The sequence below is a fragment of the Trachurus trachurus genome, assembly GCF_905171665.1.
Source record: "Trachurus trachurus genome assembly, chromosome: 7".
Lineage (NCBI taxonomy): Eukaryota > Metazoa > Chordata > Actinopteri > Carangiformes > Carangidae > Trachurus > Trachurus trachurus.
Genome location: NC_139901.1, coordinates 15,652,957 through 15,674,212, shown reverse-complemented (window position 1 = coordinate 15,674,212; position 21,256 = coordinate 15,652,957). Strand labels below are relative to the sequence as shown.

The 21,256-nt window shown below is 40.4% G+C and overlaps 1 protein-coding gene across 1 annotated transcript in view; it reads left to right on the top strand.

The window, feature by feature from the left end:
- tp73 (tumor protein p73) overlaps nt 1-21,256 on the top strand; it is a gene marked incomplete at both ends in the record, with an annotated part of 25,110 nt that extends 3,854 nt beyond the window's left edge. The window contains 9 exons of the mRNA XM_083974751.1: nt 3,928-4,023; nt 5,184-5,334; nt 10,576-10,824; nt 18,087-18,273; nt 18,392-18,507; nt 19,414-19,523; nt 20,511-20,653; nt 20,766-20,854; nt 21,125-21,256. Coding sequence (XP_083830877.1) covers nt 3,928-4,023; nt 5,184-5,334; nt 10,576-10,824; nt 18,087-18,273; nt 18,392-18,507; nt 19,414-19,523; nt 20,511-20,653; nt 20,766-20,854; nt 21,125-21,256 — 1,273 coding nt within the window. The remainder of the gene's footprint in view (nt 1-3,927; nt 4,024-5,183; nt 5,335-10,575; nt 10,825-18,086; nt 18,274-18,391; nt 18,508-19,413; nt 19,524-20,510; nt 20,654-20,765; nt 20,855-21,124) is intronic.

Genomic DNA, 21,256 nt, shown 5'->3' with positions numbered 1-21,256 from the left:
TATCAAATGCCTTAACCAGGGCCCTGTCAGTCAACGAATGTTACTTGTGGTCGACTATTTGGGGCAAAAACACTGCTCAAACGAGAAATGTGCTAATCATAGACTGTAAAAAAAAAAAAAAAAAAAAAAAGGTGCTAATCGGGTGCTAATAGCACTCTGAAAAGCGGAAGTGACGTCATCAACAGAAGGCGATCACCTGTTTTCCTACACTCGGCCTTTCTGGGTCTTAATTTGATTGATAAATGTATATTTGAAAGATTGACGTAGCCAAGGACTAGGAATTTCAATTGATTGTGTTCACAAATTACGTGTTTTTATTCGTGGAATTTGTTTGTGTATTTGCATGGTATTTTGTGAGTTGTGTGAATGTTTTTTTATTTTTTATTTTGTTTGTTTCTTTACAGATTTACAAACAGACTCGGATTGTCAATGTGTGCACACAAGTAGCCTACAGTGTGTGCAAAATTATAAAACGAGCTCTATGTTTTTCTAAGTTTGCCATTATAAATTATTATTTAAAAACAAAAAACAAAACTCTACTCCCAGCATAAAATGCGATCTGTCATTTTCATTCTGTGGGTTATGTTTATTTGCACCAACCTTCCATACTATCACATGTCATGTAGCCTACAAAAGACTGTCCCACCACCATTATCGGCTATCTCTCCACCGTGCTGCAGAGGCTTTCCCGCTTATGTGCGCCCAAACCGCGCTACCGCCTCCCTGCTCCTTCCAGCTCACCCCCTCTCCTCAGCTCCGTCTCCCTCAGCAAAGCTCACAACTTCCCTGAACAGCATGCAAATCAGTTTCCCTCCAGCTTCCTTGCAGTCAATTTTGTTTCTCCGAAAAGTCAATCATATCTAATACTAGGCTACTTGTTATCTACCATACTCTGAATTAGGTCGATTTTTGTGTTTTCTTATAAATTTTCTTTTTATGGAAGGTCACTCTCTGGGTATGTTCGATAATAAACAGGCAGGTGCTCGGCGCAAGATAATCCCTGTGAATTCGGATTGGAGTAATAATAACCTTCAGGTACGTTGATTTATTTGTAATTGTATCTAATAGTATCTCGTAGCCTGTCTTAGTATCTAATTGACTTTATCAGATCTGGACACTTAGAATTGCCTATATATGTTTTTCTGTTTCTCTAAGCCATTAGGTTTATCTGTCGGCATTTTCCCTTAAATGTTACATGTTTACTGTTAAAACTCTTCTTTAAAGCTTATAGACTGAAAAAGCTGTCTAAAGAATTGAGTGGGATAGGAAAGTGGGATAGGATTGCTCCAATATTCAAAAGGTTCGTCAAAGCTTAAAGCTTACAGTAAAAGCTTTTGTTTTATTTTATTTCATTTTATTGGTTTTGCAGTGGGTCGTGGTTTAGATAATGATTTGTTAACTTATTCTTTGTGTATTCTAAACAGCGTGAAACATAAAAAAAAATGTTTTTAAATAAAAAGCCTAATAAAGACTATCTCGTCCAAATTAAATTAAATGCAGCCTAGGCGTCAAAAAATATTTGTATGGCCTAATAGACACAAACAATTAATATCCTACTAAAAGCAAAATAGCATAATAGCCAATGTGCATATTGAGGAACATTTGTTTATTTGTTTATTCATTATTCATTCTTCGGTAACATTTACATGTAAGTTCGTGCAACTTTCATCTTTAATTTACAATATTTTTTGTGGATATGAAAGAAGCGACATGGATTGATGGTTAATAGCAGCACCGATTCGACAAACCTCGTTCTTTGAATCCTCATATGTAATAGGCTACATCACTTGGGGCTGACGAGAATCGAATCTAAAACAATTTTTAAATTAATTTACACTCAGTTGGGACTGTGCATTGTCTTTCATAAAATGGCCCTTGGGAGGAAGAAGAAGACGAAGAAGAAGAAGATTGTGTGTGTGTGTGTGTGTGTGTGTGTGTGTGTGTGTGTGTGTGTGTGTGTGTGTGTGTGTGTGTGTGTGTGTGTGTGTGTGTGTGTGTGTGTTGTCATGGGTGCCGTAACCGGGGAATGGAGACACAAATAGGCCTAGAGACAGGTGACTATCAGAGAAGATTCCAATGTTAATGATGACATGAAAGATCCAGTAGGGGCCCTAGGCCTCTATATGTAGGCCTATACAATATTAAAAGTTTAATGAGAGGCTAATAATTCAATGAAATTTTGAAAGTGAAATGATGTTTTTCATTTCATCTATCTATCTATCTATCTATCTATCTATCTATCTATCTATCTATCTATCTATCTATCTATCTATCTATCTATCTAGGCCTATATCTCTAAACCTTCTAGCATGTGCCTGGTGAGAACAGCCTCATCCCCTTGAGGCAGGTGAGACATTCATTGTCCAGGTGGAGTCTCAATTAAGCTGTAGAGACCGAAGTGTCGCTTTGTCAGATCCCCGGCGCTGAAGTACGGGCACAGGGAGTGGGAGCTGGTTTCGTGCGGCGGCAAGCCGACAGGGGAGCAGCGGGAACCAGCAGCAGCCAGGTGGTGCGGAGCTCCGTGTCCGCGACGCGTGCATGCGTGCGTGCGACAGGCCTCATATTTTAACTATGCATTTTGAATCAAAACTTTATTAGACGAGCCTAAAATGCTAGGCTAGTAAGTATCCACAGTGTCAGCTTGACGAAAAGAAAAAAAAACAGCCTTTGTTCAAGAGGCATGACATCACTTTTCATGTTTACAAGGCTGCCTATATCTCCAATCGATCAGTGCTGACCAAAGTGAAAAGACCCCTACATGTAGCCTGTAGAGATAAGATTAGGCCTACAGTAGAAAAGCAATAATTTAAAGCAACAATCACAATCAAATCGAGTTAATTCATACTTTAATTATGTTACAGATGAAGGGTTCATAAAAAATAATCGTCATACATCTGCAGCCAAATCATTTCCCGAGGAAGTTTAGATTTTGGGGTGAGTCGTTGCAGCGCGTGCATCTTTAAAACCATGCACCTTTGCCACAGTTTTTCTTGTGCACTCCTTCAGAGGGGTTACTAAGGAGATGTGACGCTGCTGGTGGTGCGTGCGCGCAACTGTGTAGTAAACTTTGGTACGAGTAAATAGCCCATACCCAGACTGGATTTTCCGCTGCATGTTATCAACGCATCAAAGACGAGACAGGATGGAAAGGAGAGAAATCCGTCTTCACGCGGTAGGCCTGCAGTCCGTTTGAATCTCTTTTGATTTATCACGGATAAATATTTACCAGCTTTAACTCAACCCTCCCCCCCATTTGCAGGTAGGCCTGTTGGTTAGCTACATGTCTGGACTTAAACAACCATGTCATCTGCTAGGTTGAAATGAAAGATAGGCTACTGATTGGATGGATCTGCGGTTTAAAAAAAAAAAAAAGCAAATTGCTGAGATATCTTGGTTGAAACAATGAGAGTTTAAATGATCCACTTGTAGCCACCCACGGTAAAGCTGTGCCCGCTCTTGCTTCGGGAAAATCCATGATCTGGACTTGGATGTTTTAGGGTTAGGGCTGGGCTGGGATGTTCTGAAACAGAGGCGGAGGAGGTGATGTGTCTTGGTCTGGAGGAGGGAAGTGAGATGGTGATGAGAAAGGCAGGTCTGGGCAGGCCCAGTCCCCCAGACGCCCTGTGCCACCACGTTGGGACTACATTGGTGCGATCACACCTGGATGAATGTGTGCGTGTGTGTGTGTGTATGCACACGTGTGTAGCCTATATTTGGAACCGCTTCTTCTTCTGTTTGATGAGAAAACAGACAAAAACGACCACGCAGTTTGTTTCCACAGTTTTATGGCTATTTGCCCAATTTATTAAGTTCATATTATTACCATGCTTATTCTGAATAATCATTACTCTCTCTCTCTCTCTCTCTCTCTCTCTCTCTCTCTCTCTCTCTCTCTCTCTCTCTCTCTCTCTCTCTGTGTGTTTGCAGAGTGATCTGTACCTCACCAGACTACCCATCGTCTAAGATGTCCCAGTCCACAGTGACTGAAGAGGGAGGAACCTTCGAGCACCTGTGGAGCTCCCTGTGAGTGTCAACACATGTGCACCACTGTTTACTTTCCATGTGTTTAACATACAGTGTTTTAAAATAACAATATAAATGACACATTTTATTACAGATATGAAAACATGTGTGATTCTCCAGACACATTATTTTATGAGCAAATTGGGTTTGGATTATTCCTAAATCAATACTCAGCATCAGCTGATCATCAGCATATGCTTCATTTCAGTTTATATAGCATTTAAGAAAGGTTTGTTTTTTTGTTTTTTTTACTGTTGCTTGTTGATGCTGGATAACAATAAAAATATATGCTAGCATGGGCAGTGCAGACAGTCAAATGTGAACACATTTCTGCTTTTCAAACCAAAAATTCTATCTGTGTCCTTGTGTAGATTTCGGCGGTGTAGAAATATTTTTAAAAGAGAACATTTCTTACATCACAGTTGTCCTCATCTGTAACAGGATGTAATGTTACTGTTCTGTTGCTAAATTAAGGCTTTTCTTTTCCATTTTCATTGTTAAATGATAAATATTGGTAAAAGAAAAAAAAATCTTTTAGAATTGTTAAAAAAAAAATCAGAAGTTGGAGTAAATCACCACACTCACGACCAGCGTATGCCGAGGCCCGAGGTGCCAGAAAACCACAAATAAGTGTACAAAAAATCTGCACATGTGGATCTGATGCAAGTTTAAAAGAAAAAAAAATCTTATTTAATAGCTGTGTTTGTTTAAAAAAATCTTATATTTTAGGTACCCCAAAATTACTGTTCCTTATCTGCTGCAAAAATGCACACAAATAAACAAATGCTCTGTAAATACAGTTCCCCAATTAAACAGAATGTTTTCTGGTGTTTTCGTTGTTCACTTACAGTAATGAATGAATGATGAATTTTCAGGGCATTTGTGTATTTGCATGTTTTCTGAAGCTGCAGTAGGCTACACTAAACTCTGGGGGCCATCATAAGATCAACATACTGATTATTTTATCAAGGGCCTGTTTACACTTTTGTTGTTCTTCTTTATTAAGGTTGAAAGTTACCTGGATAACACTGGTACATTCAGAGAAATGTTGATTATTATATTCTGTTCCCTGTTAAGTAAAAAAAAAAAAAAGAAATGCATGAGCCACCATTGCTAATTCACTTTCGATCAGCACGTGTCCCCTGTGTTTGTGTTCGAAGGGAGCCAGACAGCACCTACTTTGAGCTCCCCCCAGGCAGCCAGCCAGGTGAGAGGTCGGTGCCTTCCACCAGCACCCCGGGGAGCCACCGCAGCGCCGCCGAGGTTTCAATGGATGTGTACCACATGAGGGACATCAATGACAATGTGATGGTAGGAACGCAAGCCCCCATTACAATTCAGTTTGTATCTTTGCGGTCAGCTTATGAGAAGCTCCAACTTCTTTCTGTCCTGAAGGCTTTTTTTCAGATCCGATGGGTTTTCTGTAAGACACACATCTGTGCTCTATATGTGCACTGCACACACTTCCTCTTTTCCCATTTTAATGTAACCCATCCTTTCACTTTTTCCCTCCAGTGTTGAGGAAATTCCCTCCCATGTAGTTTCCCTCTTCTCTGCAGCCTTTTCCCTCTCTCTCTGTCTCCCTGCTGAGTGGCCTGTAGGGACTGAGGAGTGTGTGTGTGTGTGTGTGTGTGTCTGTTATTGTGTGAGGGGAGGGCTAATTAAACCCCAAGCCAAGACTTCATGCTGCTCCACTGTAGAGCCATCTGTAGGCTTGGGAGGGTCTGTGTGTATGTGTGTGTGTGTGTGTGTGTGTGTGTGTGTGTGTGTGTGTGTGTGTGTGTGTGTGTGTGTGTGTTTGTGTGTGTGTGTGTGTGTGTGTGTGTGTGTGTGTGTGTGTGTGTGTGTGTGTGTGTGTGTGTGTGTGTGTGTGCAAGCATTAGCAAACATGCACATTTGTTTGCAGGTGTATGCACCTGCTTGTTGTTGTTGGTGTATACTTTGTATCCATAGAAATAACTTTTTTATGAACAAACAGCTCAGTTCTCGGAGTGGCCACAAATGGGATTGAACATCTTCTAAACTCATGGAGGAGAATGTTTGATTCTTCTAACATTAGTTATGATTTCTTTTGCGAGACAACAATGATACTGACAATTGATCCTGGACACCTTTTCACTCTATCCATCTCTGTCTTCCAAATATAAGTCCAGAAGTCACTCCCAAAAACACACCTTCTGATCTGTAATATTGGTAGGATCTAATCTTTACGTGGACAAGCCTGGGCCTGTCTGGCTGGTTAATGAATAGTCATGACAGAGAAAAAAGGGGGCGGAGCAAGGATTTGTTGTTAGATGCAAGGCAAGTTTAGAAGGCCCAGTCCGGCACGGGGAAACAAGTGGAGGAGAGACAAGACGTCTCCTGTATCCTCCATCATGTCCTGCTCCACAGAGAGGCCAGCTGGCTGTGGAGAGCTCAGCTTTTATACAGTAAAGTTTGACCACAGCAGAGTGCAATCTCATGAGACAACATAGAAACACCCTGTCCTGTCTTTCAGGAGCCTTAAGATGCTGTATGGTGTGGTAAGTGGACTAGAATAAATTGTTTGTGCTGTTGTATTATATTTTTATGTTTGAGAAATGTTGTTGGACTGATCTGGTAGTGGAGATGATTCATGTAAAGACTGCAAAACCTCTAGTATTTTATCATTCATAGTGTTGATGAGCTCAGGATGACTGACCATGCTGTTTGAGGGTGTGCTGATATTTTAAACCAGGACATTTGTTCTTACTTGCTTACTTGAATTTGTGACTTTATGAATGAAAGCAGACTGATGTGTAATGTAGTGTTACAGGGTTAGTTGATTGTTGTTAATAATGGTGGCCCAAACCTCAGGCATGTTTGGATCCAACCTCATGGTACAATGAATTTTAGTTTTCCTTAATATGACATTAATTTGAAATATTAATAGAATTAATATAATGTTAACTTGATGAAGAAAATAAATAAATTGTACAAGTTAGCATGAATGGACCTCTTGAGAATGATTTGTTTTTCTTCTTGAACCTTTTCCAATATTGCCAACAGGGGGCATCCTTCTTACAAATGTCTCCATAGTTTACCTCCCCTCAACTTCACCTCTGTTTAACATAGCCGGAGTTGTTTAGACTTGCATTGGTGTTCACATGATGCCGTGTCTTTCATTTATGTAGCCTAACTTTTTATTTTGTCAAGTTGTTGTTTTTTATGATACGGGCAGATCTGTGGTGGTAAAAGTCCCTGTGTTGTTTGATAAAACTAAGGTTCAGTTTATGTCATTAATGACTATAAACAGAGGTCATTAGCGTGTTGATACCCTCTATCCACAGCTCATTATGTTTCACTCACCCTGACAAGTGAGTGTTGTTGTGGCTGGCTTATCTGCGTTTTTAAATGTTCTTAGCCTTTAAAGCTGGGTTTTGAGTGGCAGCTACCAGGATGACTGCCCATAGGGGACATCAGTGTCTATTGGGATGGGAAGATGGGAAAGCGAACATACACACACACACACACACACACAGTTGCTCACACAGTGGCAGCAGAGGTTTTAGCTCTGTTTCAACTTGTTGCGGATCAAGTTTAGGTATTAAGACCAAGCACACCTGTGTCTGTGTGACAGTGTGCGTGCCTGCGTGTGTGTGTAAAGTGTTTTCTGTTGTTGACGCATACACCTGGGCTTTCCTTGTGGCTATAAAGCCCCTTTTGACTCTCTGCTCAATGAAGGGAAGTCAGGAGGACAGAATGAGTCTTTCATTCACCTATCACAAGAAAAAGGACATCAGCACCAGCACATCTGCCTAGAAACAGATTGAAATCATATTTATTTCATGAGGGAGAACGCGTTTGAATCTCATCAATGCTACAGCTATCCTTCTTTTTACTGCTACATTTGAGGCATTTATGATCAAGGCTGCCTCAACACATTTTTTAAAAAATAAATCAATATGCTTATTATTTTCTTAAATTAAATATTAAATAAATATTACAAGATACAGTATAAGAATTGTCCTATTATAAGATATTCACTAACCTGTGAGACACGGTTGTCCATAAAGTTGGTATAGAATATTTTACCTTTTTTCATGAAATGCTTGAGACAATGTTATCTATTCTTGATAGAAAGGTGTATACCGATCTAAAAACTCTAATCAATTTCTTCCAAATATATCACTGTGAAAATTAATCCACAATTAACCTTATGATAGGAATAAAAAGAGGAATGTGTCTGTAACAAAATTATTTGAACTTGATGGGCAACCGTGTATATTACAAAAGCAAAAAACAAACCAACATTAAAACCACTCCAAGTGAGGCAATTACTCAGAAACAACTGAAATGATTAATTTATTTTCTTATAATTTCCAACAGATTTCCTGTTGATTAACTCCCATGAATGAACTCAGAATTTCAGATCTACACTTGGTGCGCATGATTCATCAAGGGACTCTTGCCACTTATTTGAGGCTGTATTTCTAGAGTGTAAACAAGCAAATAGCTATTTTTTATTTGTTGTTTTTAATCTGTTATTGATCAGAATCAAACTTGCATGAATTTGCATCTTTATTTTACATAGAACACAGTTTACATAAAACATTGACTGATTGCTTTCATCTGATCAACCATGGCATTGAAGCACATTGTGTGTTTATTGTGAGTTTTTGTGTGTGTTTTAGCGGTTTACTTAACTTGAACACACAAATCAGAGCAGTGGAGCATTGATCTCAGTGTGAAAAAAAGACCACGAAAAGAAACTAATGAGGAAATGAAAAGTTCCAGCACTACCTGTCTAAATGAGATACCATTGGTGTTTTTACTCTTAATACAACATTCTCTCTTTTCTGGATGCACTATCTTTCATTGGCCTTTTCTGCTTAATATTTAAATCCACCCAAAATACCACAGATTATTTGTTAAATAATTGTATGTGTGTGCTTTGGTGGATTTGATCAAAACACCCAAAAAACTTTTATTAGATAATTTTCAGCCTGTATCAATTCATTTCAGTGTCCAGCGGTGTTACAGCGTGTTTGTGAAAATATTCTGCCAAACTGTTGATATTGATATACAATAGCCTAAATGGGGGAGGAGGTCTGACCTTTGAACTCTTGTTCCTTTATGTGTTTTCCTTTTTTCATCTCTCTCTCTCTCTCTCTCTCTCTCTCTCTCTCTCTCTCTCTCTCTCTCTCTCTCTCTCTCTCTCTCTCTCTCTCTCTCTCTCTCTCTCTCTCTCTCTCTCCCTCTCTCAGACCAGACAGTGTTTACTTAGTGCAGGCCTTCACAAGGTGTTTTGGAGCATGTGTGTACATGCACCCCGGCATTGCCGTATATGTCCGGGCATGCCATAATTAGAACGTGGTACAATTTTTTGGGTTCCCATCCCTCTTTACCTCTCTCCTTGTCTCCCGTTGTGTCAGTCTATGATTCCTCTCTCTCCACACCAGTCTACACCTTTTTCCCTGTCCTGACTGTAAATGTGTCTGCATGTGTGTCTGAGTGAGTGACTGAGTGAGAGAGTGTATGGTGTGTCCATTGAAGCACACATCACTTGAACTCTCTGGTTAGGCTATGGTCCAGCACTGTTTTGCTTTACTGTCTGTGGACGTTTCTAACTGAGGAGTGGACAAATGAGACCAAAGCACTAAAGGATGTATTACGTGAAAAAGAAGGTAAAGATTTAGTCTTTTTCAACTCCTGGGGTGACTGTGTGTGCATCAGGATTTTTATGTTGTTACTATTCCAGTGTGAACTTGCAAATCTTTGTCACTTGTTACTTGACACACATATGTATGGTACAAGCAGTACCATAAAAATCTGGCATCTTTAATAATCTACATTATTTCTTTGGTTTTCATGTCAGTACTTGGCTGTTCGTTTCTCTTGCTGAATCAAAATTAGCTGGACTGAAATATGAAGGACTCACCCACCTCAGAGCAACAAATCTTCCCTGTCTTCAAACACAGTGCAGAGGACAAGAGGGGAATGGCAGGCAATTAGGCTGAGCAGAGATTATGCCTGTGTTTTACAACTCTCCTCACATAGCCCCGAGGAGGCTACTGTGAAAACCTCACTGCAACCGCTACTCACACACACTCACACACACACACACATGCACACAAACACTCAAGTTTGTTGTCATGAGTTTGTGGTGATTTTATCGTCTTTCTTTGTAAAAAGTCACAGAAAAAGTGCTCAGCATTGATTGTGGATACCTACTGTACCTTAACAGTTACTCATGTGCCCACACACATCCAGCATCACACACACACTCACACACACACACACACACACACACACACACACACACACACACACACACACACACACACACACACACACACACACACACACACACACACACACACACACACACACACACACACACACACACACACACACACACACACACACACACTCACTCACACACTACGCACAACTCTCCCTTCCCAGTGTAATCCGACCTCCCTCCAAGCCTTCAATCCCCTGTCTCTCTGACACTTCTACCTGTGTCCTCCCTCCGTCTCCCTCCTCCCTCCTTCGACTCCCTCATTCTTCTCTGTCTTCTTTTCTCCCCAGTCCCAGTACAACTTGCTGAGCAGCAGCATGGAGAGCCTGGGGAGCCGTGCAACGTCCGCCAGCCCCTACAGCTCCGAGAACGCCTCCTCGTCGGCCGTGCCCACCCCCTCACCCTACTCCCAGCCCAACTCCACCTTCGAGGGCCTGTCGCCTGCCCCAGCCATCCCCTCCAACACCGACTACCCCGGACCGCACACCTTTCAGGTGTCCTTCCAGCAGTCCAGCACAGCCAAGTCTGCCACATGGACCGTGAGTACACACACTTTCTTGGCTTTGACGTGCTGTGTGTGTGTGTGTGTTTGTGTCTGTATACACGAGTGTGTTTCTCTGTCTTTTGTATCAGAATCACTCAATAAGTAACTGTATTGCCCACAAATAAATGTGTGCACAAAGACACTCTCTCACATACACACAGTTATTCAAGTCAGCACATGTACACAGGCGTGTCACCTGCAAGAGAAAGTAGTGCATCATTCAGTGATTCACCTTGTCTTCTTCTCACCTTATTTAATCACACCTAATGTAATGAATGCAGCAGGCATGGTTTGGTGTGTGGCTGAGGCTCCTTTTATATCTATATATAATATATATATATATATATCTCTATATAGAGATATACGTATTTTTAGTGAGTGTGATATGTTGCATCTCTAGATAATATAGGAGATCAATGCAGCATTGACACTTTGCAATAATGATCGTAACACTACACTAGTATGTCATGTCTTAGTCCATACATGACACGTTTAGTGTGGTTGGTGTTGCCTGTTGTTTCATAGTCAGAGTTACTGACTTATTTATTTTTATCATCATTTATCTGCTGTTAACTTTTGGGAGGTGATAAGATGATAAACACATTGGGTAAAAAATACACAAATCAAAAGAATCTGAACTAAGGAACTTGGGGAAAGACTTCACACACAACTTCCTTGGTGTTGAGAGAGACAGGTGAAATGGGAGCTGTGTAATTTGTCATGACCTAGTGAGAAGTCTCTTGCTGGAAAGGTGTCACCTCCGACTGTCACACAGTTGACCTCCCTGAAACAAGAGAAACAAGACTGCACTTCCCTCAGTGTGTGTGTGTGTGTGTGTGTGTGTGCGTGTGTGTGTGTGTGTGTGTGTGTTCAGGTCTGAGACTGTCTCTGTGTGATTGACTGAGGGGCTCCTCCGTGGCTGTGTTTGCTGGATTTAACCATGCGTGTTGGGATGTTTTACTCAGCCTTCAGTGATGTAAGAAGATCCCCCCTTTGGACATTAGAGCAGTGGTCTTTGACCTGCTCCTTTTTTTCTTTCTTTCTCTGGTCTTAACACACACTCACGTCTGTCACCTCTGGCGCCTAAAGTTTCTCCCCTCGCCTCCCCTCAAATATGTCTGTCATCTCTTTTCTCTCACTTCCATTCTCTGACTCATTGCATTCATAGAAACAAAGAGAACCAATATAGGATGAAAATATGACTTTGTTTTATCCAAGAAGTTACTGCAATGAAATGAAATCCTAAAACATGTCAGGAACCTGTTTCAACCTGTGTGGTGTCAAATTAACCTGCTTCACTCTCCCATTGGTTTGTTAATTCTTCCTAATATCTTGATATCAAAGAAGACAGCTGAATCCCAAATACAATTTAGTTGTTCTACTCACTACATCTCTTGGTGAGAGACCCCAGATTTATCAGCAAAGAAGCTTTGATTCTTCCTGCCTGAGCAGTTAAAACCTGTTAGAGTGTGTAAGAGTTTTTGACTGGCGCGCAACTTATTATACAGAAGATGAGGCAGCAGAAAGAGGACTGTGATAGAGGAAACCTGTGATTATTCAGAAGTCTCTGCTGCACTTAAACAGGAGGGATTAGAATGAGAGAGACGGGGTGATTGCTCACACCTTGATGGATTTTACTATATGCTTTGTTTTCATCTTGCAAACCTGATTATAAGATTGACAAAGTATGAGACGATGTGTTTAACTGTTATTATACAGCGGCTATGGAACAAAAAACGTTTTAATGTGTGAGATGATTATATTTGATCCTTTAAGGTGATTTATGATGTCACTGACTGCCTTTGTTTGGCTGTTTCTGTAAATCGCAAAAGCATGGAAGAAAATGTGTCCTTTCAAATAGAAATGGCAGCATGCAACATGTTTAACAGAAAAACTAAATAAGGAAGAAGAAAAAAAGAAAACCAAGTGCATGTTTGCCAGACTACATTTGAGGATTTTCAAAATGTTAGTTCTCAAAATAACAGATTAAGTTAAAGCCTCATGGAATAAAGATGTTTTTGCTAATGTGAGGGGATTCCCCCCAAAATAAGACGAAGGTTGCATGAGGATTGGCGTCTTGTGTGTGTGCATGTGTGTGTGCAATCTGCATGCTAATGTAGGCTATGTGTGTGTGTATTATTGCTAAATTCAACAGAAAATCCAGGTTTGAACATGCATGGAAATAAATCATGAGCATCTGGACGAGACTGAGTCACATTGTTTGAATGAAGGAGTCAACAGTCTCTGTGTTTCTTGCTATTTTCTTATGGCCTCAGGCAGTGGGGAATGCCAAATCCCATAGGGGCATATTGACTATAATCAGTTACCTCACTGCCCCTCTCCCCACCCTGCCACCACCCACTAAGAGAGGGCGGCATGCAGTGATTATGAGAGAGGTACTTGACTCTTGCACAAAGCATTTTTTTTTGTGAAATTCTCCTTTCTTGGTTAGCAACTGAATGATTGACAGGTGAAACTTGCGGCTGCACACAGCTGGCTACCAAGTCAGTCTGCATCTGCTTCACCAGAGACAGAAAACAAGACAACAGATGAGATCAGAACACAATACTTATTCTCATATTTCATAGTGTTTCCACATACAGTAAATCCATCCAAGCCTATGTTAAGGTAGTCTGGTAATCCTCCCGCCCTCCTTCTGTCTCATCAAACTCTGCAGCACTCTCGCGCCTTGAAGATGATTCCTTGGCTTGGACACAAGCAAGCGTCACTGTGGCTGGAAATGAGATCTAACACCTCCGCCTTTTCAAATAATAAGACCTCTTTCCATGCACTCAGACTTCAGTTTATGTCAGTGTGTGTGTGTGTCTGTGTGTGTTTGTGCACGTGTGCACGTACAGTATGTGTCAAGAGAGGAGGGGTTGATGTGGTGGGGTGCAGGCTTGAGCATGCACTACACGGCGGCTTGTCAGAAGCTGCTCTTCCCAGCTATTAGCCTCTCTCTCTCCGTTACCACACAGGTCCCAACATGCCCCACACAATGCGTCCTACCCCTCCTTCCGCCATGCATCATCCTCAGCCACATCACTGCTGGATGAGCATCTGACCTGAGAAAATACACTCACTCGCATTTTCCCTCTTCTGAGGACATTTAGTGCCCAGATGTCAACAAGCAAACACATGAAGTTGTCCATATCAATATAAGTTTGCACGACTAATTTCTATATCTGGAGCAAGAGCATTTTAGTCCTTCAGGTAAATGGAGTGCCTCCAGGACTGATATCTTAACTAAGTGCAGTCCTGTACAACAGTGTACATGTTCCTGGTCAGGAAATGGTCTGGGCTGGACCCCATAAATCCAGGAAAGCAGGACATTTAACACCGCTGTATTCTGCTGTGTGTCCAATAACACTCCATCTAACACTGTGTATATGTCATGTTGTCAGAAAGACTGAACTTTTACAATCCCCATGGACTGTGCCAGTACTGCAAAAGGAACAGCAGTCAATAGGAAACTATTCAGCTTTCTTTTACTTCCTACATTATGTATAAAATCATTATTTTCACAAGTGTTTCTCCCAACCCTACTGTAACTCTTTACTTACTGTAAGGTGAAAAAATATGGGAACATTTCCTGTGAATTTCCCACTTATTGTCATTTGTAACAAAGCAAGCATTGAAAACAAATGTTAGGTCTAACTCATCATTTATCCCATGGAAATATTTCAAACTGCAGAGAGCCAAGCTGCTATTGAGAAAACGAAAAAACCTGTCTATACAGTATATCTTTGCTTCTTTCCCAAAGTCTGATCAAGACAAACAGCAATTACTTTAATGCTGAAGAAAGTGCAATTTTCTATGCTGATTTGAAACCAAAATAATTACAGACTGATTAGAAAGCAGGCTTAGTAAGTCAGCTCTGTGTGTATGTGTGTATGTGTGTGTGTGTGCATAAACATATTTGATATTTGGACAGTTAAGTGAATTTGTGGCGGGCAAGTTGTTGCTTGTGTATATGGTTGACAGTCTGACAATTATCACCCTGTCTCCAGGAGCCTGTCAGGACCTGCCTCCACTGGTCTACTGTGTAGAGGCAGGGATGGGTGGATGGATGGATGGATGAAAAGATGACTGAATAATGGATCAATTTATGCTATGACATTAAAAGCCGACAAGTGAGTCGGGAGTTTGGATGAAATGCTGGAAAGGTCTGTTTCAGAGATAATAGAATGAGCACAGGTGTCTTACCGGTATTTATCAAACTGCATTATAATTTTAGTGGTAAAACAGAAATTCTAGCATTATGTAAACATTTATGAAGATTTATCATTTGGTCAGATTGTAACCATTTTTTTCTTCTTCCCTTTTTTAATATACTTTTCTCACTCACCTTGAAGATTTTTTTTCCAGCTCATTGACTAAGTAAATAATGTCTGCAATCTACTGCCTGTTTTCTCTCCATCATTTTCTCCTTCCTCTCCATTTTTTTCACCCCCTCTCTGTCTTGAAACTAAGCCCAGATTATCCATCTCTTAGCATCTCTTGTCAGAACGCATGAGATATTGTCATTCCTTTTATTAAGGCTTAGCTTCTGACAATAAGGAATTGAGCTGAACTCACAAATTCATGTGTGCATGCTGAGGCATCTTCGTTGCAAGTGCACACTTGTCTGTGTACTGGATGAGTTCAGACATCTCTCATCCCTGAAGACTGAAACACACATAATTTACGACTTTTTCATGCACTCCGAGACATTTGAACACATTATGTACAAATGTATGAAACCACAATACAATGGTCCCCTATAATACTATAAGTTATACGATGCTGACAGGTTTTTAGAATAGACATGGGATTGTCACTGACTACCAAATATGATTTAGAAGAAAACACCAGGGATGACCAAAACATAAAACCAAAAGAAGATCTGTTGCAAAAAAAGCTGGTTACACCCACTGGTACATTAGCTGCATATGTGATGTCACTATGTCAACTTAGATCAATATATTTGTGTGACACTATACGGTCTTCTTCAGTATCCCCTGGAACACACAATGTTTTTCTTCAGTAAACCTGCAGTAGTTGAGTGGGTGAGTGACTGATTCACTCACAGGTCCATACATTTTTTTTGGTCAAATGTTAAAGATCATTGTGTGGCCTTATGTAGCTGCATGGATATATCTGTCAGCGGTGTAGGATATGTGCAGTAGAGTCAGTCTGCTGCCATTTGCACCCCAAGCCAGTAAACCACCATGACTATGAATGAGTTATTTTTCTGCACTTGCTTAGACTTTAAACCACAGTGTCTATGTTGGTGTTGTCCAGTGCTAAAAGTAAAAAAAAAAAATCAGTTGTGATTGTGCTGAATGGCTCATATTCTGATATAAGACAGTAGGTGCTCAGGTCTGAAAGTAAGATGTCTGGTTGTTGCAAATTATTTATTCATGGTATGGATGGTCTGTTGAAACTTGTCAGCGAAATCTAGTTGGGAAAAGGTAATGTGGTGCGTAGGTATTTCCATTGCCCTCAGGGAAGTGCTCATGGCTAAGGGCATGTGAGTATGAGTGTGTGAGAACGAGTCTGCAAAGTGTGTGTGTGTGTGTGTGTGTGTGTGTGTGTGTGTGTGTGTGTGTGTGTGTGTGTGTGTGTGTGTGTGTGTGTGTGTGTGTGTGTGTGTGTGTGTGTGTGTGTGTGTGTGGTTGCGCTGGGGTTTAGTAACGCTGTCACAACAAGGAATCTAAGTAGTAAATTAAAGAGTCTTGATGCTCAGTGGGAATTTAAAAAAAAATAGTCATTACATTAAATAAAATAAAATAAAGCTGATATTTCTGCAATAGAAAATCTTGCATGTTGTATCCTGGTGCAGCACAGAGGGATCAAAGTCCAAGGGTCCACACAGAAAAGTAAATAGTAATCAATATCAACGAATGATCTGCATGAGGGGCAGAGATATGGTTTACAAATAAAAGGCAGGGACATTAAAAAAAAGTGTTTTTTCAAAGAACAGTGGTGATAAGAGGCACACACATGATGTAACATGGGGTTAAAGAAGTATACCACCAATATAGGACACTCATGAAAGACAGGGAAGAAAATTAATTCCACAGAAAGAAAACCTGACACTGACCCTGATCAAGAATAAAGGGGTATTAAACTTCCCAAAACACTTAGATACCCTTCCAACAAAATGGCTTAATTTTCCAAAATCCACATCACCTCCTGTTAATAAGCTTACACTGAAGAAACTTAAAAATATGACTTTATAATTCGACCTTCAACTGAAATTTCCTTGAAATAATATCTAATGATTAATGCTTGAAGTGCCTCTGGTTACCCCAACATTCAAGATAGACCATAAGTAGAGTACAGCTGTTCATAGGATTATCTCTGCCCTGTTTTTTCTTTCTGTGTGCTTTGTCCCCCTCACCTATCAAATACAAAAAGGGAAAATGACAGAGAAATTCAAAAGGGTTAGGGTTATAGATTACTAGGCTGTCTTCTTCTGCCATAAGGTGCATTGTTGCATTTGCTCATCATAACAAGCCCACACAGGACAACTGTCTTCTCGTTTTTTTTCCTGGAAGGTCCCAGTTTAATTTCCACAGGGAAGATTTTTGAGATTTTGTGATTGTGTTGGGGCATGTTAAGGCTTTTCCTTCCCTTGTCCCAGTGTCTTTTGATGCATCTGAGGAAGCATATTTAAACATGTACACATGAATGCGCATGTGCAAATCGCCATAGACTGATTCGAGACCGAGCTCAACACATTTTCTGACTTTAGCGACCCAAGTGAAATCAGCCTACGACTTGACTCATTCTAACACAAATGATTACACTTACAAGACAGATGACCCATTTTACAGCTGAGTGTTTTACAGTCATGTATTTTCCCTTTCTCTTTTCCAAAAGGTCACACAGTCATGATTTTATACAATGATTACAGTGGCCTGCAGCTACTGTACTATTTTATCATCACATTGTATTTGTCCACGTCCCTTATTTTTGCTTTGATGTCTGTTGTGGGAAAATCTTTATGTCTAATGTATTGTGTTTAATCTTTCTATTGCTTAGCAAATGTAAATGTGAAGGTATTATTTTATATTTGCTCAAAAAGTAACAGATTTGATTCTTAAGTATGTTCGGTACATCATTAATCACACACGAGTGTCTGAAAAATACCTAAACTGCTCAAAACGGAAGAATATATCCTGCAGTTTGTTCAGATTTCAATGCAAAAACAATGTTTAGTTTTCTACTGGGAAAGTGTGGCTGAGTCTGTGTGTGTTCTTTCCCCTGCAGTACTCCCCATTACTGAAGAAGCTCTACTGTCAGATTGCCAAAACATGTCCAATCCAGATCAAACTGGCATCCTCCCCTCCACATGGCAGCATCATAAGAGCCATGCCGATTTACAAAAAGGCAGAGCATGTCACAGAAGTGGTCAAACGCTGCCCCAATCATGAACTAGGGCGAGACTTCAATGATGGTAATGAAATGAGAGAGGACGAGACATATAATTTACTAATCATAACTGTGGTGTGAATTTTGCTTTGATTACATCAGCCAACTGCATCCTCACCTTTCCTCCATCATTCTTTACAAAGGTCAAGTAGCCCCAGCCAGTCACCTGATCCGGGTCGAGGGGAACAACCTCAGCCAGTATGTGGATGATCCTGTCACCGGGCGACAGAGTGTCTTCGTGCCCTACGAGACTCCACAGGTTGGTAGTTCATCATCATATATGTATCATAGAGACAGCATACTGGACTCATGTCTATGCTATGTTCAACATGGACAAAATATTCTGGATATTATGTATTTTATACATGTAAGTCAAGACACTCAATTGGTCAGTCAAGTTCACTCCACAGAGAGCATTTCTGAGATGATGCTGGGAATGTCAAGAGTGACAAATCATGTCTGTGACCAGGGGTGGATTTAGATATTGGCATCTTGGGCAACTGCCCAGGGTGACATCTTGGCACTGGGGACAAAAAAGTTGATACGCTTGCGTGATCGTTTTCTGTCGCTCAGTTGCACATCAGATCAATGATGTCACTGCGTTGGAGCGGGTGCTTCTTAATGTTTGTGCAGACTTCTGCTGAGATGGTCTCCATTCTAGTTTGACCACAAATAACCCTGTCCTCTACCTCTGTGCTATTACTAAAATCAGTCACACCAGGAAAATCTACCACATAAACTACCATTCATTCACAATACTGTGAATACGCACATTTATGTTCATAATGTGTTATACTCCCAAATGCCAATAAATTATTAATCATAAAAAACTGTGAATACCAGCCTGTAGTTTCACACAGACATCATCATAATATTTCCCTAGGTTGTGGGAAATCATGAAAAATAACTAACTTTTCTGCAAAACATTTATGATTGATATTTGCACCAAGGAGAGCAAGAACTGTTGCCGGGCTCCAAGGCTTAGATGACAATTGTCCAATTTAGGATTGTGAAGTGAAGCATTTGTGCTTTTCAGTACAGCTATGGAGCTTCATCAAAGTGTGCGACAGTCCTGCCCTCTAGTGGCAGATTGGTCACACTCACTGTGACAGAGATAAAAAAAAAGAAAATAAAAAAAAACACTTAAATCCATTATGTTTTGCAGGTGGGGACTGAGTTTACCACCATCCTTTACAACTTCATGTGTAACAGCAGCTGCGTGGGTGGTATGAACAGGAGACCCATCCTCATCATCATCACTTTGGAGACCAGAGAGTAAGTCAGCAATTCTTACAGTCACACACACAGTTCAAACTAATTTAGCTTGGCTTTATATGTATTTTTGTTTGTTTTGTTTTTTTCTCACACTGGGTACATCAGTTTCATACATTTAGTAATGTTTTACAACTGTACATATTACAACATTACAAAATGACCAACTCACAGAACAACTGCAGGTGCAAAATAACTCAACTCAACTCAGCTTTATTTACAGTAGATAGCATAGCCGAGATTGATGCAAAGTGCTTTACAGCAAGACAAAGAATACAAAACGGCAACAAAAGACAATAAACGTAACAGAAAAAGACATTTTGATGAAATAATGAATTGTAAGAAGGGAATCAAACCAGGCACTGTTAAAATCAGGGGCAGTTGAAAGCTCGGGAGAAAAAGTGAGTTTTGAGGTGACATTTAAAGGACTCAACAATCGGAAAGAATCTGATGTGGAAGGGGAGGGAATTAAAGTTTTGGATGGGTGGTGGCGAAGGCCCTTTTTACATTATACAAATCATAAATATTATATCAATGTGTAATTAAAAGTAAACTGGTCATTAACACACAAGGTTCAACATAGAGAAAAAGCTAGAAAACCCTAACCCATCCTACAAAGAGCACAGAAAACACGGAGCTCACAGACTAAATACATGAGGAGGGGAAGACAAAGAGAAACAGGTGCAATACATTAGGGGTGAGGTCGACAATCACAGGATGGGAACCACATGATGGCAGGAAATGGCCATATAGAATAAGAAAAGGGGTCAAAGAAAAAACAGAAACAGGAAGTGAAAATCTATTATGACGAGAAACAGAAAACGTAACCTGCCTGTGACAAATATTAAGTATGGTACCATTGTGTGGTGTAAAGTATTCAATGCACTCCTCCAAAGTAAAACTAAATGACATAGAGAACATTCTGTGCATTTCATCCTAAGTAGTGTTGATGGTTACAGTATGTGCTCTGTCTTGAATTATGGTTTTCAGTGGTCAAGTCTTGGGAAGAAGGTCATTTGAAGGTCGGATATGTGCATGTCCTGGCCGAGACCGCAAAGCAGATGAGGACCACTTCAGGGAACAACAGGCCCTGAGCGAGAGTGTGGCCAAAAATGGCAGCGCCAGCAAACGCAGTGAGTTGAAATGCAGCGTTCCAGGTTGTTGTTTGATCGTGGTGAAAAATAACGAGACTGTGAAATGCATTAGAAACTGGTTTGACTATTGTTCTGTTTCTGTCGTCTGCAGACTTCAAACAGATTCCGCCAAATATTCCTAGTCCAAATATTAACATGAGGAAGAGACGGCATGGAGAAGAAGAGATTTACTATATTCCTGTAAGAGTCTTTCACTAATGGATTACTTGACATGAAAAATTAAACGGTTACAGTATAATGTCTCAGATAACAACTGCTTTACATTTAATGTGTTATATTTCAACCCCTAACTTATTCAATCCAATTATGCAGCCATAACAAATATTATTATTCATAGGAAATATTTGAACTAGATGAATGCCACAGTTTTAAATACTAAGAACAAATTTAAAGGATTTACTTATTTGCTGCTATTCCCTGATTGATGGTCTTGTGTGATTTGATGTGTAGGTTCGTGGTAGGGAGAACTTTGAGCTGTTGATGAAGATTAAGGACAGCTTGGAGCTGGTGGAGCTGGTGCCACAGTCGCTGGTGGACTCCTACAGACAACAGACACAGCAGCAGTTGCTGCAGAGACCGTGA